We start from the raw sequence: 17,373 nt of genomic DNA, 5'->3' as shown, positions 1-17,373 counted from the left end.
TTTGTTCGTATTTTTTTTTTCTTATTAAATGAAATGCTTTTTGAGGATGAGATGAAAGGGACATCTGCTGCTTGGATCATTGATCGCTGAATGAGATGGACACTCTGAGCAAAAATGCGGTGCCTTAAGGCGTCCTAAAGAGCCACGTATAAGTGAACATCGCCAGTGGGCACAAGTGTACAGCCTTCTGAACGACATCCACGGTTTGCAAGTCGCCGGAGTTAACGTTTAACAACGGCATGACACGGACCCGTGAAAACGCGCTATACTCTCCATTGCTAAAGAAGAGAAAAGAGCACGGCGCCAACGAAATGACGGAGCTAGGTTGGGAGGCAGAGCAACACGCAAGCAACACGACGTCACTCACGTCGGGCTTCATTTCGATCCGCAAGAAACAACTCAGCCAGGCCCAAAAGCAGCGGGACCCACTCAGAATGCAGATGACGTCACGGTGTCACGCATAGGTGCGTCCCCGGGAAAGTGGATTCCGCTCTACAGGCGCTGATGGATCGGACCCTACTGCCCCCCCCCCCTCCCACATCCCCCTTTTCCCCAGTGCGTCGCCACGGACTATATAAGGTTTCAAGCTTTCGTATCGTTTCCACTTATCCTGCCTTCCTCCCTTCTCTCCCTCTTTTTCCCCGTTCTTTCACGAGCCGTAAACTGCCTCCATCTCGCTCTCGCTTGTCTCTTCCTGTTATTCAAAGCTGCTGCCCCGTCTATAGTACATGGGAGGCTCTCTCCGTCTTTCGGGAAACCCAGCTCCCTGTTCCCTTTCTCCCCTAAGGGAGCAAGTCTCTCGGGACACGCGCAAATCCCTGGCGGCGTTCCTTTGCTCCGCTCGGACGTCGGGCGTCTTTGTTTAACACGTTCACGGCTTCGTCGGCGGGTCAAAGCTACAGCCAGTCCCCCCTTTTCTTTTCGGCTGCCGCGCGCACGCCGCTTCTTTTCTCGTAGAGTGGCCCCCTCCAGTTTCCCCCGGGATGTTCCCATTGTATTGGCGAGAAAAAAATTGAGAGATGCTCTCCCGTAACGGGATGACAGCGGTGAGAAGCGCGAAGCGGATCGGCCCGAAGCAGCACTAACCGAGATGAGCTCTTCGCGGGCTCCCTTAATGCCTCGTTGAAGAATTACTCCGGAGACCTTCTCTTCTCCACGAAGAATGCAGTCCGGCGGCTGTTGGCTTGTACGCTACGGCGGCTGTCTGGTCTCTCGTAATTTCCCTAGACTCTTCTTCCCCTATAGCGTCGAAAAAATAGAGAACCGTGCGATTTCAGGGCTCACCACACTGCGATGTTTATGGGCCATCTAACGAAAACTGAATGTTGCGCTACAGCACTGCCTTGCATAGTTTTCCTTGGCTCACGTTTGTGTATGCTTAGCATTGCTGGAATATTATGCAGGTTCTTATGGCTCATACCCACACTGGGGTATTGGCCGAGAATCGGGTAGCACGCCATAAAAGACTAATAAGAAACGTAAAAGCAGAAACGTAAAGTTGAGAATGGGTTCGTTAGAATTAAAACGAGCATAAGAGAATAAATACTATTAAAAAATACAGAATAATTTGCGTGGTTGTGAGAGCGGCATGCCAGTACTTCATTTTCTTTTGTTTTCTGTTGTTTGTTGGGACTGTTGTTTATCTCTCTCTCTCTCTCTCTCTCTCTCTGTGTGTGTGTGTGTGTGTGTGTGTTTCTATCACTTTCTCTCCGCATTAAGACCTTGTTTTCTTTTATTTTCCATCTCCAGAACAAAGACGCGTTGTGCTCTACCTGGCGGCAATTGTCAGCAAGCCCGTCCTTCTTACTTGTTGACTGTCGTTCTGTGGTTTCGCACCAAACGTCTTTAACAGCAATAATTAGCCCTTGAATCACCTTATACCTAAAGCCTGAAGCGACAACCGCATGCGAATATGTACGGCCGTATTTCCGACGTGGCGTCAGTGCCTCTATAGTTCGTGTCTGTGCCATGTTCACGCTGCAAATAACGCTGAATGGAGTTTCAAGTTTTAGCCGTCATTTACTCGGTGCTAGAGTGTACGTGTATACGGTCACCGTCGTGTTCCTTGCATGAATAAGCGTGCGCGCATGTCAGCACCCGTGTGCTGTGCGAACACAACCCCTGCTTTCCGACGTGTATTAAGAGCGTGGGACACGCAATGTTCCCTCGTATGCAAAGCAATGGAGATAACAGTGAACAATCTCACTCACATTTCGGAAAATTCACTGACACCAAGCTATTTAACAAGCACGCAGGACTTGGAATGACGTTTCAGTGCCTTTTGGGCGTGCATTTGAATAATTGCAGTAATGTTAAACCGTAATGTTAATGCCAGCAGTTGTAGACTCTTTACAGCTATGCACCATTGTCAGAAATGCACTAGCGTAGCAACGTCGTGTTTAATAAAACAAGCACACAGTTCCAAATTCGTTTTTGTTGCTGCATATTTAACGATCTTTAGAAAGAGTCCTCATCTGAATCACTTTCATGCGTCCCGTTGTATTTGAGAGAATACAACATGCGTCCAAAATACATTTCATGCGTCTCGTTGTCCCACCTTAAAAGCTGGACGGCCTTAGCGACATCATTCTTAATGCAGGGAAGCAATATTATTCGCGACGGCGGGCATCCTCGCTGTTGACCGCTTCTTTCCTGCTCGCATATTAGATGCGAGAAAGAAAAATGCACTCACATAAGGCGCGCATTTTAAGTAAACCACCTCGACGACTTTGTTGTTGTTGCTGTTGTTGTTTTCTTTTCTTTTTTTAGCAAGCCGGTAGCTTTAGCCCAGAATCTTGACGCTGCAGCACCGTCCGCAACAGTTCGCAGTTTAATATATGCAGAATCCTTGCAAACGAGCAAAGTGCTGGCTGGCCGCAAAAATTGAGAACATCGCGTATGAAACGAACATTTCTACTCTTGCCCTTACATTTCAATCTGAGCTTTTGGTGTTCGTGAGATTATTATACAGATCTGAAGGCAAAGAAAGCTGAACTTGCTTTAGAATACCCGCATTGTCTTCAGAGCAAAATTACTTCTCTTCCATAACTTGTGGAGCGTACGCTGTGAGCATGGTTCTGATCAGAACCACTGTATTCAGGCAAACTGAACTTACTGTATTATACAATCATCCTTTTTTTTTTTTGCTTCAGGCATAGTTCAATATGTTCGGAAAAATTGAATTCAGACCGTGTTTCGTAACGAATAAGTTGGGCAAGTGCCTGAATGAATAAACACATTGGCGAATGAGATTGACTCCCTATTGACTCCCTCAATAGGTTGGCTGATCTGGCCTACATATTTGGGTAACATATTTGCTTTTTTTATGTTTCAATGTAGGTATCAGTGCAACTTACATGTGCCTAAAGGAAGGGACAACTTGAAATGGACAACCCTTTATTCTTTAATAAATAAATGTTCACGTCCGTTTATTTCAAGTAATTTTTTAGTGATCCCGCACTTTTCAACGCTTTAGGACTCCCCGGAGACTCCCCTCTCCGGTGATCATAACCAACGCAGATTTTTTGAAATTTTTTAATTTTTATTTATTTATTCCAGTTTACAAGTGCATTTTCTCGGTAAACCGAGGGAGCGCAGGCTAAAGGCGTTAACCCTTTAGCTTGCACCCTTCGTCAAGAGAAAGAAGAAATAAAATAGCCTTGACGACTGACTGCATGCTATACATCAAAACTATAAACCAGCAGGATAGCGACCACAGTAAGTGACTAAGGGGGAACATCGGTAGGCACCAAATTTTCGAGATTTGGTCATTCGAATAAGACGAGGTACGCCCGCTGCGGGTACGATAAAGCGAACCTCGATTTAATGAAATTCGCGATGTAACTAACGAAACTCGCGATATAACGAAGTTTTTTTTCGCTGCAAGTACAACTTCGTTATATCGAGGTTATACTGTAATACTCAGTGGCTATGGCACTTTGCTACTGAGAACGAGGTCGCGGGCTCAATCCCCGGCCGCGGCGGCCGCATTTCGGTGAGGGCGAAATACAAACAGAGCTCGTGCCCTTAGATTTAGAGAGAGACGAAAGTTTAATGAAAATTTGGCCGGGGAAGCTTCGCTCCGGTATGCCACTCCACATGGAGTAAATGGAAAAGGGACAAAAACAGGAAAGTAGGGGGGGAGGATGAGGGAAAGGTGACCGAATAATACGATGACGTCAGCACCTGCCATCCGATGGCGTACTTGATCAGTGCCCCCTCATAAGTGCGCAGGAAGACACACAGGAAGATACACACAATCCACCTATACCACATAACACTAAATGCTTACATGTAAACTTATAGAACCGTGCGTATACGCAGACTATATCTACATGTGTCACATTTTAAAATGAACCAATGCACAGAAATCTATTATAGACATCACATCAGCAAATCATAGCCGCTTTCTAATACCAGCCTTACATTTAAAAAGTATCGACTTGGGTGCGTGGTAAGGAACCCTACGTATCGAAATTATCCCAGAACCCTGCAGGACGGCGTCCCACGTAGCTCAACAGGATGTGAACTTGATCAAGTTCACGTGGGACTCTTGGGAGAGTATTTCTTTGTACTTTTTTTTATTGCCTTGCGTCCATTTCGTACCTCGTTTTAGCAAGGCTCTCATAGCCACAATGTTGCTCTGGCGCATTAAGCCCCATGAATCAATCAATCAATCAATCAATCAATCAATAAGACGAGGTCACTTAGGCAGCTGCAGCGTTACAACGCAGTCCAAAGCCGCCGCAGCCACCGAGAAAGCAATCTCCGTGCCGAGAGCTTTCACCGCCGGCTCCGAGGCTACGAGAAAAGGCAGGGCACAAAGCCAATCGACAACGCAGCAACGCCACTGTGACAGCGCAACACGCGCAGTAGCAGCCAACAAAGACAAACGCGTTTGCGCACTCAATAACCGAGGCCTTCGCGAGGAACGGAGCGAGGCACGAGAGATATGTGCCGTGTTTCGTTAAGAGCGCGGCCCGTTGCCGGGCAAATACGGTGCAGCTGGAATCCGCAGCGGGTGGCTCAGCTCTCCAATCCCGGGGATACAGTTCGGCTCGAGCTTCGGGCATAGCTACCTGCGAGGCTCCCGAGAAAAATGCGTTGCGCCTCTTGTCAACCAGGGGGACGCTGTCCCAAGTTTTTATGTTTGTGGTGACTCTACAGCGACGCGACTTCGGCCTCTCGACGAAGGGACATTGCTCTGGTACTGAATTCGTATAGTCATCTCGACATAGCTCACTTTTACTGCTCTAAACAATTATGCGTTAGGTATCAAGGTATCCCTGCAACATCACGATTCTTTCCGATGGCACGGCTCCTTTCAAGATCACGCTCGAAGCCTCCAAAACGAAAAAAAAAAAGATGTTCGCTAGTTTGCGTGTGTTTGAACCAAGAACCCCACGGCTGTAGAGCGAATGCATCGCATTATACCCCACGAGCGTCTTTTTTTTTTTTTTTTTTTTTTTTAATTGCAGGGGAGAAGCTTAGCGCAGGCATTGGCTCGGAGCTGCTTATTCTTTCTTTGTTTTTCCGGCGAGCTCAACTGCAGATACTTCTCATATTGCAGATATGAACTAGAAAACTGACCCACTAAGCTTTTTTGTTTTCCTTTCTTATTTTTACAAGAGCTGGGTACGAGCAGGGGCGAAAATTCCACGATACACCGGACGCGAGCCCCCTGACGTCGGAGTGTTGAGCGCGCGTTCCTTTCCGCTGCGCAGGCGCCTGAAAAAGCAGGAGGACGAGAAGGGCTTCATGAAGCATGACGAGCTCCAGGAGGAGTACTACGAGAGCACGGGGGTCGTGCCTGGCGGAGAGCCGGGCGCCGAAGGCGGCAAAAGCTGGCGCCGGCTGCTGGAGCCCAACTGCCCGTGCTGCGACATCTCCAAGCGACTCACTGTGGCTCTGCTCAGCTCCATAGGGTTCCTCATCTCGTTCGGCATCCGCTGCAACATGGGCGTCGCCATCGTCAAGATGACTGCGAACAACTCGGAAACAATGGTAAGTTGAAAAGGTTTCCAGTAAATTATTCCACGGTGGCCCTTGGAGGGTACAACGTTAAAAAAAAAATCACGCAGAAACTCCTCTGGGAGTTGTATGCGCAAACATTGTGCCACTTGCTCATCTCCACGCAGCTCGGTGTCGTTATCAATGTTATGAAACTTGATCCGACCAGTATCAATCCGTATCAACCCTCATCGGTCGTTATCAACCCTATCGAACATGATCCGACCCTTATCAACTCCTATCGGTTGTCCCTGGATGTCCAGCGAATCTGTTGCAAAACAACCACTACATTTGCTCAAGGGGGTATGCAATGCTTTACTGATGGTTCGGATGCTTGTTTTGAACTTGTTCTTTATTGAAACGTATGCAGTTGTGGCATACGCTAGCGCAAGACAGGGCTAATTGGAGATCGCAGTGAGAGGCCTTCGTCCTGCAGTGGACATAAATATATGATGATGATGATGATGATGATGATGATGATGATGATGATGATGATGATGATGATGATGATGATGATGATGATGATGATGATGCAGTTGTGTGTGTTGTATGGGTGATTTCACTGAGCGTATGCACTGTTCGCTTCCATTCGCTGAGCGCTAGAAGCCTTTACAGGAGTATGAGCCATTGTTTACGGGGGTACGAGCCATCGTTTAGGGGAGTATGAGCCATTGCATTCGTCTTACGTGACGGACACGATTCTCGTTGGGTAGGCATCGAAATGCTTACGCATTTACAACAGGACCCACGGCAAGAGTACATTGTTTCACAAACGTTCCTTTTGTCAAACAATGTACTATCGCATTAGTAAAAACTGCTCCACAGGACGGGCAACAAGGGAAGACAGGGAAAACGCTCGTCTACTCCTTTCATCACATTGTGCCCCGTCTTGTAGAGCAGTTTGTTCCACTGCGTCCGCACAAACTCGCCCAGCTATTAATTAAATCTATTACTCTACTCTCGTCTTATTCCCGTCTTTAGCGTTGTTACCTTCGAGTTCCCAAATGTACCAACCAGCCAAAATCTCAACACGCTTCTCAACAGTATAGCACATTTGTTGACTCAGCAAGTGTTAAGTACGGTTACGTTGGGAACGCGCGCAGGTATAACTCAAAACTGTCGCGCTGCCATTGTGACACAGCGATGACGTGTCACGATAGGGATGGATCTCTTTTGCAGCTAAATACACCATAATGACCAAAGTAAGCATATGCGAGTAACGTATACGCGTTTTGTAATCTTGGCGAGCCATTATTTGAAATGCATAAAGTCGGTTGGTTAGTTGACTGATTGTTCGCCAGTGTAATGAACCAGGACACTCTACCCGCCATGGTGGGGTAGTGGTTATGACGTTGCGCTGCTAAGCCCGAGGGCGCGGAATCCCAAACCGGTCGCATTTCAATGGGGGCTAATTGCAAAAGCGTCCGTGTACTGTGAATTGGGTGCACGTTAAAGAACTTCAGGTGGTAAAAATTAATCCGGGCTCCTCCACTACGGCGTGCCTCATAATTATATCGGGTTTTGGCACGTAAAACCTAAGAATTTAATTTGAATCTTTAGAAATAGATAGATAGATAGATAGATAGATAGATAGATAGATAGATAGATAGATAGATAGATAGATAGATAGATAGATAGATAGATAGATAGATAGATAGATAGATAGATAGATAGATAGATAGATAGATAGATAGATAGATAGATAGATAGATAGATAGATAGATAGATAGATAGATAGATAGATAGATAGATAGATAGATAGATAGATAGATAGATAGATAGATAGATAGATAGATAGATAGATAGATAGATAGATAGATAGATAGAAAACGGCTGCAGCTGGCAAAGAATGTTAATGTCATTAAAACGCTAAATCAATGTGGCATGCTCGAAGTGTAATTTTCTGGCTGGAATTCTTGAGACAGTCCTTGAAGTCGCCACTACACCTGCAACGGGACTCGAGCTTAGAACTGCGGCACATTTTGCGGGCCGTGGCAAAGCTGTCGTATGCTAGTAACACATTAGCTGGCATGCAATGCGCAAATGTGGTTGCAGCTCGAGGTCGCCGGTTCAATCCCGGCCGATCGCGGCGACCGCAATTCAATGGCGGCGAAATGCAAGAACGCTGATTAATTTGTGTTTATTTGTCGATTTAGGTGTACGTTAAAGAAGTCCAGGCGGTCAAACTTATTCCGGAGTCCCCCCCACGGCGTGCCTCATAATCTGATCGCGGTTTTGGCACGTAAAAATCCCAGAATTTATTTTTCTCTTTAAGTGCGATTGCGCTCAGCGGCTACGGGCTGCACACACAGCGGAAGCATTTCTATTGCAGTTCCGACTTCATTTCTTTTTCATGGCTCCTTCCCTTTCGGTTACGCCACGCGGTGTGCGGACGACGACCGGGTGGAACGAATTCTCCTGTGGCCTCCCCCCAAACCGGGAAGGGGAGGGTTTTCCCTGGCAATTCGTCACGCCGAGGATTCGCGGCCGGATTAACGGGGATTAAGGGACAATCTCGAGTCCCCCGTAAGGGAGCCAAGCCAGGATTACGGGTCGCCGCGACCCATCCTCCTCAGGCCTATTTCGCACCTCATTTTGTCCTCCTTGCCGCTCGTTTCTGTTTCGGTTTATTTTTTTGTTTTTTCGCTGGGCATTTCGTTTATTCGCGCAACGCCGTGCCGTTCCTCGGCTTAGACGCAGGGCTCGAGAGAAATAAGATTTGCTAGGCGAAGGTGCGGGTTGCCTGTTCCTATCGAAGGTTAGAGAAACTCCGACACAAGGCCAGGCAATGAACAGCAATCGGAAGGAAATTAGGGAGCCTTCGGCATGCGTCACGATTGATTGCTCAATTGATTGATTGATTCATTCGTTCATTCGTTGAATTATTGATTGTTTAGCTGTTTGGGTGATTGAGCAAATGACTGTTTATTGTTTGTTCGTTCGATCATTGCGTGTTTATTTAAATGGTTCATTGACGGATTACCGATGGATTGGCTTGTGGGTTGGCTGACCGATCGATTCATCATTGTTTGTCTGATTACTGCCTGCGTAATTTATTTATCGAGTATGGAGTAGTCATTTCTTGCCTGTTTATTTATTTGATTTATTATTATCGTTTGTTTGTCTGTTTGTTTGTTTGTTTGTTTGTTTGTTTGTTTGTTTGCTTGCTTGCTTGCTTGCTTGCTTGTTTGTTTGTTTGTTTGTTTGTTTGTTTGTTTGTTTGTTTGTTTGTTCGTTCGTTCGTTCGTTTGTTCGTTCGTTCGTTCGTTCGTTCGTTCGTTCGTTCGTTCGTTCGTTCGTTCGTTCGTTCGTTCGTTCGTTCGTTCGTTCGTTCGTTCGTTCGTTCGTTCGTTCGTTTGTTTGTTTGTTTGTTTGTTTGTTTGTTTGTTTGTTTGTTTGTTTGTTTGTGCGGTTGTTTTTCGACATCTCAAAGTAAGACCCGCGTTTTAAGAGAAACTGAAATGCAGAATTGCGGAGGAACATCACTCGTTTAACACCGGTGTTAGCTAATCATTTTCACATAGCAGTGACAAACAGTAAATAACGTAATATTAGAAGATACGGCGCACGTTTTAAGAAGAAGCACGAAGACAGCTGAGATGAGCGAACTGGGTTCAGGTGTAGTCCAAGATATGGAGGAGTATATATAGCAGATCAATATAAGCGCTGAGAACAGAGAACAGTCTGTGCAATACGCCGAGTCTCAAAGAGCCGAAATGGCACATTAGGTTGCGATATGACCTGTAAAGCACAGCTGCACAGATGAGTATGATATACAGATGAGATAAAATCAAAGCCCCTTTCTTAAAGAAAGATGGTTGAACGTGACGCTTTCGCCCATGCAAACTGAATCAAAGTCCAAAGCCAACGACCACGCAACGAACCCAAGAAATACTGAGTGACCCGATGCGCGATTCGTACGTGATTTGATCGCTTGTGTAGGTTTCTATTTGTTGAACGTTGAAGTTGAATGAAGACACATTTCGTTAAGCTGCGTAGCCTTTATTTTAGATTATGTAGCTGTTGATTACACGCACACACTCACACATTCGCGGACTACATGCCGTTGCCGATACACAGGATCGGCCTTACGGGCACGATCGCGCTTACGTTCGCGTACGGCAGCCTCGTCTGTCGTGCGCTGCACCCGCGGCCTACCCATGGTGACGGCCCGGAATGCATTGCGCGACGCGCGTAATGCAGTGCAGATATATACAGTTCGTCTGGATAGCGCGGCGTTGCAGTTCCCATTGTTCTTCGTGGTACAACTGCGAATGTAAACTGTAGTGTTCTACGATACGTATGTCGTGCGCCGTTGTTCCATTATGTGCGCAGATAGTTCCATTGTGGAAGTTTGCTTTCCTACAGTGCGTTTTCGGCGCTCACGGGCGAATCAGTGAGACATAGAAAGCTTCGCTTTAATATGAGCATGCGGCCATTAAGACTGTGAAAACGGGTATCTGCTGCACAAACACCGCACGTGAGGATGATCCACTTATGAGATAAAACGCGCATAAAAGCGTAAAGCGAGCTTTGCTTTGCACAAGAGTTTTCACTGCCATGCACAGTTCTTTAATGCTCTCCTAAATATAATTTAACGTGCGTTTGCGCATTCCGCATCATATCGCTATCTTTAGGACACATATAGGACATATCTTTGCACTTTCCCTGCGCTCGGACACGTTCTTGGGCATGCATGGTTCGTTGCTCGCGTCGTTATTACTTTAACCCTTTAACTGGCAAGATAAGAAAGACTTAACCTAGAATGTTTTATTACTTTAGTTCTTCTTTACTTTGCTCAAATACATACCAATTTAAATATTAAACGGTTTCTCTAAAAACTAAGCGAGATACAGTAGGTCAAAATTATTGTTCACCTGGTGGCGAAAGGTAAATATGTATGGTCCAAAACTGGTCTCTGGCACTTTCTATGGCAAGGTAAATCTGTGTTCTTGAGATGTACCTTTATAGAGTTAAGAAATAAGAGCTTGCTTTAAAAAAAAGAGGGGGGGGGGGGGGGGGGGGGGACTGTCAGCCCTTCCACTAGGGTGGAGATGGAAGACGAACGAAGCTGTACTATGGTGGGAATTATGTATTTCCAATTATGACTATTAAGATGTGATGGTGTAATTGGTTATTTGAACTATTAAAGAATGTGAAATACATATGATCCGGTGGTTTTCATTTATTTAGTGACCACAGAGACCATGGCCTTATGGTCGCTACGGTACACCGCCATAGGGTGTACGGAAAAGGTTGGCACGTTCTCCATAAACACGTCACCAACACCGCGCGCGTTCGGTGCGAACGCGGGCAAAACGCAGCCGCCGTCGACAACAGTTCTGGGCCGGTATTTTGTAGCGATGCTTTTCCGATGCTAATTTCGCGCTTTTCGCGCTTGGTCAGTGGTCAAAGCGACGGTCCGCTCACGTTATCAACGGGATCAGCCGGCCCTGAGCGGTGGATGATAAGACTAGCATAGAATAAGGCATAAGGCATCGCTACATAATACCGGCTCTGCGCGTTGCTGGTGCTGCTATACATGTCCAAGTTTATACAGCTCCTCAGAATTTTGAGAATGACAGCCCATAAACAAATGTCATGAAACAAAACACCGGCAGCGCGTGCCTTTTATGTTCAATCTTCTGAGACTGAAATATTAAAAGCGCGAAACAGAAGGCCCGGTCGCAAGATACGCATTTGGTGCCGCAGCTAAACGTCGCCTCCCTTCCCTCCCTCCCGTCCCCCACGGCCTTTCGCGTGACGGAAGCGGAAGAAGTCACGTTTGCTCTCCGCCGTGCGTTGGCTCCCCATGAAAGCGTGCGTCCCTCGCGCGCTATCGCACATACAGCATACGGCCAATGAGAGTTTTTTTCTACACGCGCACACGACCATCGGAGAGGGAGCCCTTAACAGCTTTGCTGTAAAATCGCATTGGCAAGAATATGACCCCCACGCGCGCTAAGATAACGACGAAGCCTTCAGGTTTTGTGACCAATACATCTGCTGCTGCTGACGCTCGACATTTTAGTGAATACCACTGCTGAGCAGGTACATAAATAAAGGTAAATTGAAAGGCACAGACTAATATTTAGATTTGTCGAGTTTTCGCAGATGCTTTTGGTAGGTCAACAATATTGTTGAGCTACCAGTTAAAGGGTTAATTTGCGTTCACTTCCTTTTCCACCAAGAGTAGCGTGACCGACCGGACGCTCGTGTAGTTGGCATTCCAACATTCCCTTTCTTGTCATTCTCTCTCTCTTATTTTGCGCTATCTCCTGCGATGCTCATTTAACAAAATGTTGCTGAATGTACGTCGTAACTGACGCTTCCTTTTCGCTCCAATCACGGGCGCTGCTGTTAATCTCTCGCTCGCCCTTTATCGATCTGCAGAAAGCCGAGTTCGACTGGTCCCCTGAGACCATCGGCGTGATCGACTCGTCTTTCTTCTGGGGCTACCTCATCACACAGGTGCCCGGAGGATTTCTCGCAGCCAAATACCCCGCAAACAGGTGGGACTTACTTGCTTGTTGTTGTTGTTTTTTTTTTGTTCTTATATTTTTACTTACTTATTTTAGTTACTTAATTCGTTATTTAGTTAGTTAGTTAGTTAGTTAGTTAGTTAGTTAGTTAGTTAGTTAGTTAGTTAGTTAGTTAGTTAGTTAGTTAGTTAGTTAGTTAGTTAGTTAGTTAGTTAGTTAGTTAGTTAGTTAGTTAGTTAGTTAGTTAGTTAGTTAGTTAGTTAGTTAGTTTTTCCGCCGCTGTCTGCATGCTACTGCAAGTTTCGTTGAAAGTTTTCGATAGACGCTACAGCCGGCGTCAAACGCTTACGGGGCGTGGGTTCCGCCAAGAAAAGTTGAATTTTCGAGAAGTTGGTGCCCACACTCTGTAAAACCGTACAACACTCTTATTCGCACGTACAAGTGCGTTCCGGAAATTCAAACAACCAGACTGCGTTTCCATGCGTAAATATTCAGCTTGTTCTGAAATTCCACGGCCCATAAACTTTTGACCACCCCTACTGTGCATACTATATAAAAGCCTAAATCATACCGTAACGGACACAAGACGAAAGAGGAAGGGACCGCGTTGCGGTGTCTTCTCCTTCTTCGTAAGTGTTGAGTTCGTTACACCGGTATAAGCTGTTCAGTTACTTGAAGTATGAAACTTCTTTTTTTTCCCAGGCATGTAGGCACTTCCGTGAGCAAATAAATACGTATCATAGGCTCGCTAAAATAATAACTCATTTATTCGTAATTAGGAAGCACAAAACAAACTTTATGAGTGCACAGGAATGTTCGCAATGCCAAGTTCGGAGTGCAATCTCCAATTTCAAGTTACTTTCATAAGCCAAGGAGAAAAGAAAATCGCCTTTATCGGAGAATCCCTGGGCCGTATAGGTTTTCCAACGGGTGTACATAGGAAAACGATAGCATAAAGATCTCATAAATGCAGTTTGACGCTGTGCATATGTGGTGCTGGTGATGAGGGGGATAAGATACATTATTAAACATTCACAAACGCGCTCTAAAGAGGTGAAAGCAATAGAGTTTTAAATTCTGACAGCGATAAATCCTGCAAATTGTAGCCTGCTCTGTCATATGAATTCAGTAGTCTTGGAAGGTTATTACACAGCATTTGACAACCGTAGTTAATTCTAGAGCGCGGAACTTTCCATACTTCAGGTGTACGAGTTGAATAGCGGTATGAATTGACGGAGAGTTTTGCAAGTTCTACAAGTAAGATATTGTTACGTTTGGTACCAAAGTAATATTCGCGTAATAGTTCACAGTTATAGATGTTATGGGCTGTAGCAATGTTGTATTTCTCAAACGGGTTTTCAGTATGGGCGGCATACGGTACATTAGCGACGACACGTATTATTTTCTTCTGCATACGAAATAATTTACTCAAGTTACACTGAGTCGTGGTGCCCCATACAAGATGTCCATATTGTATGTGAGACACAAATAAAGCATTATAAATTAATAATTTTACGGAGACGGATAAAGTATATATGTAGCGATTTAAAACACCTGTTATGTGGCTAAGTTTTTGGAGTACAAAGCTTACATGGTCGTCCCATTGCATAGTACTTGTGAAGTGTACCCCTAACACCTTTGCAGAAAGAACAAGTTCTATATTTGTAGATCTATACGCTAATGTTAGATCTGATGGAAGACTCATGCCTTTGGTATGAAAAATTACAGCCTTGGTTTTAGCCGTGTTTACTTTTAAACAGTTCTCTGTGGACCAATAGGATAGACTGCACAAGAAGTCATTTGCCATAGTAATTAAATTGGTGCAAGAACCGTACGAGATGAAAACACTTGTGTCATCTGCGTAGATTATAAATTTTGCCTTTTCGTAGATGTAAGTAATATCGTTAGCGTATAAGTTGAAGAGCGACGGACCCAAAATGCTACCCTGTGGGACGCCACAAAATATTTCCTTGGTTACCGTTGTATTATGGCCTACAGATACAAAGTGGCGTCTGTTATTAAGATAAGATTTTAATAATTGAAGTGGAATGCCTCTAATTCGATATTTCTCTAGTTTGTAGAATAAAATGTTGTGATTAATATGGTCAAACGCCTGTGTAAAGTCGACAAATATGCCTATTGTTAATAGCTTATGTTCGAAGTTCTGCAATATAAATTCTTTTTGACCGAGAAGAGCTGATTCAGTGGACCTGTTTTTACGAAAACCATGTTGAGCATTTGAAATTATGTTGTATTTTTCACAGAATGAAAACAACTAATTTAGAATAATTTTTTCAAGAGCTTTTGAAAAAACAGAGAGGATCGATATTGGGCGATAATTTTTTATATCTAATTTATCACCAAATAAACGCATGTGCGAGGTATGCATGTCCCACGCTACATTAAGCCGACGCTTTAGTACTTACTTTCAGGTACCACAGACAGGCTCAACAAAACTCATATCCTTCGTTACAATACCGATCTCTATTACAATTATCTTGCATAAAACAAATGTCAGTAAGAACTCACTGCAGAGTGGGCGAGAGTTGGCGGAGTTGCAGAAAGATTCGGCTACAATTTACTGCAGAGGCAATTGACAGATAATCCTACGCTCGAACCAATTCTTCCTAAACGAACTGCTTACGCAAGCAGCCGATCACCAGAATATATTTCTATGGCTTCTATTAAGGGACACGTGACGATGCTAATTATTTATTTGATATAAGTACCCTATAAATGGCAGCGTTTTGGGAGCCTTCTTGTTCAATGAGTAGGATTTACACAAGTCGGACAAGTGCAAATCTAAAGGCCATGGGAAGTGAACATTGTTTCACGAGACCGGAACTTCACGGCCTCCCCCTAATTCTTCTTTTTTTTCTCCTACTTCGCAGGGTTTTTGGCACCGCAATAGCCGTGTCAGCGTTCCTCAACATGCTCATTCCTGGAGCGGCCAAAATTGGCTTCACAATGGTCATGATGGTCCGGATTCTCCAGGGTCTCGTTGAGGTGAGTCGACCATCACAATGTCAGTGGAACTCGGAGTCTCAATTCTCTATTGAGGCATTTCAGTCGAATACAAGTTGCTTTTAGTGAACGTAGAATGAGTGAGGAGCTAATCATATTCGACAACACTTGCACCAAAAACACTTACACCAAAGCTCTAAAATTAATGCAACCGGCCGACGATTGGCTTCATTCGCATCTGACCATGGACTGTCCCTTCTTAATGATGGGAGCCCTACCTTTTTACGAGGCTCATCATACAGCAGTTGCTTAGACTTGGCTTTTGTGTCACGTCGCTTGGCTACTCATGTAAAGTGGTTTTTAGACATTGAGACACATGGGAGTGATCATATCCCCAGTTACCTTAAGATCAAGGGTTTGGCCAGCTGCCATTCGCCAAACGCAATCCGGCGAATTGACTGGTCTACATTCGAAACCAGCATGGAAAAAGCTTGTCGCAACGGTCTCCCTTCTGGCCTTCAGCAAGCTATCAAGGAGGCAACACAGAATGCGATGTGCACGCTGAAATGCAATCCAAGGTTCTCCGAATACGACGTGGAGTTAGAGCGACTCCGTGCGATTCGTCGGCGGGCCGAGCGAAGATACCGACGCACTAAGTCCATCCATGATCTCAGAATAGCCAGACGCACGCAAAAGAAAATCCAGCGCCGAATGGCCAAACTGGAATCTCAACGGTGGGCAAAATTTTGTGAATCCCTAGACCCCCGAAAATCTCTTTCTCACATATGGAGAACCGTGCGAGGCCTACGTACGTCTCCCGAACAACGCGTGCCATTCAAAGCCTTGGCACTTTTCCAACGTCGAGAGGACATCGAGGTAGCGGAAGATTTCTGCAGAAAGATTGCAGGTCAATCAACCTACACAGGCCCCCTTGGTACGGATAGCATTGAGCCGCATACACGGGACTCACGCATGGACTTGCCTTTCACCACCGAGGAGCTTGATGCGGCTCTTGCTTTGTGTAATCGGCCGTCGTCTCCTGGACCAGATGGCATATCGTACCGCATCTTGTGCCACCTGGGTGAGCGAGCGCGAAATGCCTTGCTGGATATATTCAATGAATCCTGGCAGGATGGAAACGTTCCTCAAGAATGGAAGACAAGCCGCCTGGTGCCACTCCTCAAACCTGGCAAGTCACCACTCGAGCTCGCGTCATACCGCCCAATCGCGCTGGCAAGTTGCGTAGGGAAGGTGATGGAACGCATGATCCTTGCCAGATTAGAGTGGTACCTGGAACGCTACCAAGTTTATCCAAATGCTATGGCCGGCTTTCGACGTCTCCGCTCCTCCATCGATAACGTCATCGATCTGGTCACGTACGTCCAACATCAAAAGAGATGTAAACGATTATCGGTCGCTATGTTTCTGGACGTAAAAGGAGCTTATGACAATGTTGCTCATGATGCCATACTTGATGCTCTGGAATCGGTTGGCCTTGGTGGCCGCGTGTACCGGTGGACCCACAACTACTTACACATGAGGTCATTCTTTGTGCAGACCGAGTACGGTCCGACGTCTCTACACTGCAAATACCGTGGTGTTCCTCAAGGTGGCGTCTTGAGTCCCACACTATTCAACCTTGTTCTTGTCGGTCTCGTGGAACGCATACCAAATGCTGTCCACATATCAATGTATGCCGATGACATCTGCGTGTGGACGTCAGGTGTAACACGTCCTCAGGTGCGCGCGAGACTTCAAAAATCTGCGACATCAATATCGGCGTATCTCAGCGAACAAGGCCTCCAGATTTCACCTGAGAAATGTGCGCTGGTCGCGTTTACGCGGAAGTCAATGACTCCTTACGCCATATCCATCAATGGGCAAAACATCTGTTACACCAGGACGCATAGATTCTTAG

General features: G+C 45.6%; 1 protein-coding gene across 5 annotated transcripts in view; it reads left to right on the top strand.

Annotated features, from left to right (window-relative positions):
• Positions 1-17,373, top strand: part of LOC119450539 (vesicular glutamate transporter 1) — a 223,390-nt gene that overhangs the window by 141,068 nt on the left and 64,949 nt on the right. For all 5 annotated transcript variants that reach the window (XM_049665943.1, XM_049665942.1, XM_049665941.1 and 2 more), the window contains exons 3-5: positions 5,724-6,003; positions 12,403-12,521; positions 15,383-15,497. In XM_049665943.1, coding sequence (XP_049521900.1) covers positions 5,724-6,003; positions 12,403-12,521; positions 15,383-15,497 — 514 coding nt within the window. The remainder of the gene's footprint in view (positions 1-5,723; positions 6,004-12,402; positions 12,522-15,382; positions 15,498-17,373) is intronic.

Source organism: Dermacentor silvarum, chromosome 4 (genome assembly GCF_013339745.2).
Source record: "Dermacentor silvarum isolate Dsil-2018 chromosome 4, BIME_Dsil_1.4, whole genome shotgun sequence".
Taxonomy (NCBI): domain Eukaryota; kingdom Metazoa; phylum Arthropoda; class Arachnida; order Ixodida; family Ixodidae; genus Dermacentor; species Dermacentor silvarum.
This window is presented reverse-complemented; position numbering and strand designations above follow the sequence as displayed.